The sequence below is a fragment of the Henckelia pumila genome, chromosome 2, assembly GCF_033568475.1.
Source record: "Henckelia pumila isolate YLH828 chromosome 2, ASM3356847v2, whole genome shotgun sequence".
Lineage (NCBI taxonomy): Eukaryota > Viridiplantae > Streptophyta > Magnoliopsida > Lamiales > Gesneriaceae > Henckelia > Henckelia pumila.
In genome coordinates, this window is record NC_133121.1 from 11,315,079 (window position 1) to 11,318,390 (window position 3,312).

At 36.3% G+C, this 3,312-nt stretch overlaps 1 protein-coding gene across 1 annotated transcript; it reads right to left on the reverse strand.

The window, feature by feature from the left end:
- Positions 1 to 910: 910 nt before the first annotated feature.
- On the reverse strand, positions 911 to 2,838 carry LOC140877207 (uncharacterized). Its single transcript, XM_073280738.1, has 3 exons — positions 1,828 to 2,838; positions 1,552 to 1,735; positions 911 to 1,488 (listed from the first exon to the last, which is right to left on the reverse strand). The coding sequence occupies exons 1-3, from the start codon at positions 2,836 to 2,838 to the stop codon at positions 911 to 913; spliced, it is 1,773 nt and encodes a 590-aa protein (XP_073136839.1).
- Positions 2,839 to 3,312: the final 474 nt, after the last annotated feature.

Genomic DNA, 3,312 nt, shown 5'->3' on the forward strand with positions numbered 1-3,312 from the left:
TTTGGTTAGTGAATAAAATTCCTTGGCAAATAAATATGCACTAACCAATAAATATTGAAATAACTAACGAGAGTACATATTTCTAAAAATTAGGTACAGCCAAGCCTACCATGAAGTACAAATGTCCGATAATAAAGTATATAACGTGGTAAAACAAGCACATTGGAATAAATTGGGACTTGAGGAATTTCATTTGTAAGATATTAAAAGCATTTGATCAAATCACGCATATGCACGAGAATGTCGCGCTTCTGCGTGAATTGACTGAGATTTGAAGAAATAAATAGAAGAATCCAAGTTGCGCATATGCGAGAGAAAGTCATGCTTATGCGTGAAGAGGCAGTGAGCAGAAAACTGAGAAGGAAGAAGAACCGCATCTGCGGCTTAATTCATGCATCTGCGTGATTGTACAGAGAATTCAAAAACAAAGGAAGCGCTTCTGCGCTTGTTTTAATGCATCTGCGGGAAATCTGGATTTGGAAGAAAAAGGCATATGCGTTTATTTTATGAGCATCCAACAATACCAAATAACAACACCATCAACATTAATCGTCAACGATAACAAGCATATCAATATGTTGTGCACAATACAAACACAAGAACCATCTAGGCAAAACAAAACCATAAATAAATAGAAGTCCACAAAGTTCGGACTAAAATGTCTAAGAACTGAAACCATTAAACTAAAACTAAACCACAAATCCACCACTGGAACGTGTATGCTTCCTAGCAGGCAAATCCACGATCAATTGCCCTTCCTCTCTCCTTTTTCTGCTGCAGAAATGTAAAAAAATAAATTAGTTATCAATACTTCGTAGTAATCATATATAATAAGAAAGGATGACGACAAGTAAATCATTGTAGGTACACTCAATATTGAGATACTATTTCAATTAACAATATAAACCTATTATATGGCTTCTTTGCAACTACGTCTGTTGTGCCCTGGCTTATGACAACGACCACACTTTGACACACGTGTTTCAACTTGAGACGGAATCCTCTTAGTCCTTCTACGGCCTGGTTGACTTCGTATATCCGGAGCATTGATTACTGATCCTTCATCATTGTTGGTCTCGTACATGTCAAATGTCGGTATGGGATTGATCATTCCTTTATATGCTTGACGATACATTTCAATATGGAAATACCGATCACAAAAAGCATATAGCGACATTGACTTTGATTTAATAGCTGCACAAGCATGCTTGCACGGAAGCATACTAAACTGCCAAGATTTGCATGAACAAGTCCATTCATTCAAATCAACCGCAAATGATTTATCACCATCAACTACCTCAAATTTCCAACCACATGATTTGTTAATACTCAAGTTTCTGGATTCAATATATGTGGTAGCTAGAGCCTTCTCCTTCTTCGGGCTTAATTCCTGAACCATGACTGATGTTGTTTCCTGTCGTCTGTGCATCATGTTCATGATTTGCACACGTACATGATCCACCATAGAAACAATTGGAAGATGACGAGCTGGTTTAACCCAGTTGTTTCAACATTCGGCAATGTTATTATTTATTACACCCCATCGCCTACCAGGAAACAAAGCATTTTCCCAACTTTGTGGATCAGAACTTGTGATAAAAGTACTAGCACGAGGCATGGATTCCAAAATATTATTAATGTGGCGTGTAAATTCTTGTTGTGAAGGGGCATATGCAGCTTTCTTGAACACAGATGACCAATATTTTTTGTTGTGTAACGGATAACTTTGCAAGACCTTCAATGACAAAAAATTTAACACATTTATATGACCATCAATAAATAATACTATTTGAAGATTTCAAACAAAAATTTAAATTACTTACTAACCTGCTTCACAAAATTATCCACCAAGTGCCTCAAACAATACGCATGGTGACTTCCCGAAAATAATAGCTTAACAACCTTGATAATACCGGGATGTCTATCTGAGAAAAAAGTGAACTTTTCAAACACCATGATATGTTGCAAAACAAGGACACCTCTCAAATGAAAACAAAACCATTCCCAATTCGAATCATTCTCAGCATCCACTACAGCGTATGCCAATGTAAAAAGATCATCATTGGCATCTTTTGCCACTGCAAGTAGGATACTACCTTTATATTTGTTCTTAATATGAGTTCCATCGAGAAAAATCATTGGTCTACAACCAGTAGCAAAACCAACTGCACATGCATTAAAACAAAGGAATAACCGTTTGAATTTATTGGTTACTACATCAATCTCACAATCTGCCATACTACCAGGATTTGTTTCTCTAACTGCACGACAATACCATCTCAATTTGTCATAACACCCCTTATCTGTGCCATGGAGATCATGCATAGCTAATTCCTTGCCCTTCCAAGCCTTGTGATACTCTAAATCTACTCCAAAATCTCTGTGTACATCTTTCACCATTGCACAGGGACGGTAAGATGGCTCTCCCCTCAATTTATTCTTCATCAAATCTACGACCCAAGCTGAATCAGCTCTTGGATGTCCTCTACCAGATAAATTGTCCTCTCCACAAGTGTGTTGTAAATTGCATTTTCTGATCCCAAATAGATTGTCTGCCTTATGTTTGGATGCATAAACTCGCCACTTGCAACTATGTTCAGTACAAACAACAATAATCTTATCTCGATCATTTTTGGCATACAAAAATGAGCGTCTTATAGCAACAGAATATTTTTTCATATAAATTCTAAATTCTGCAGCATCTTTGAATGTTTGGCCCACCCCACGTATGCAATGAAACCAAGAATCAAGGGAATTTTGTACGGGAGCCTCTTCAAGCTCATTATCACTTTTGGATTGTCTGTCATCTTCGTCGTCCCTTATGAATTTCACAACCATAACTTTAGAATTACTTTTAGGATGAATCAACATTAAAAATCACCAAAAAACTATAACAAAGTACAACAAAAAAATCACGCTTTCAAACTCTATCTATACATAAAGATAACAAATAATTATTGAAGTAAACAGTATAGACAGTGCAAAAAAAAAAAGGAACGAGTGAATTATACCTCTCAGTATTTAAACCTCCTGTAGTCTGATCTTTTTTCTCGGCCCTCAATTCAATCATAGTTAGCCTCATACACATGTGAAGATGTATCATATTACGGACATCATCATTGCTGTTCAAGGTAACGTACATCTTGTACTGTGGAGCTATGTATTGTAGTGACATAGATTGAGGATTAATTTGTTCATATTTGCTTGACAAACTCTGAAATAAATCATCCAAACTAGATCCACTCATAATTGAAATCACAAATAATTTCTCATTACATTTGCAGCAACCCAAAAAAGCAAGGTTGGAAGAAG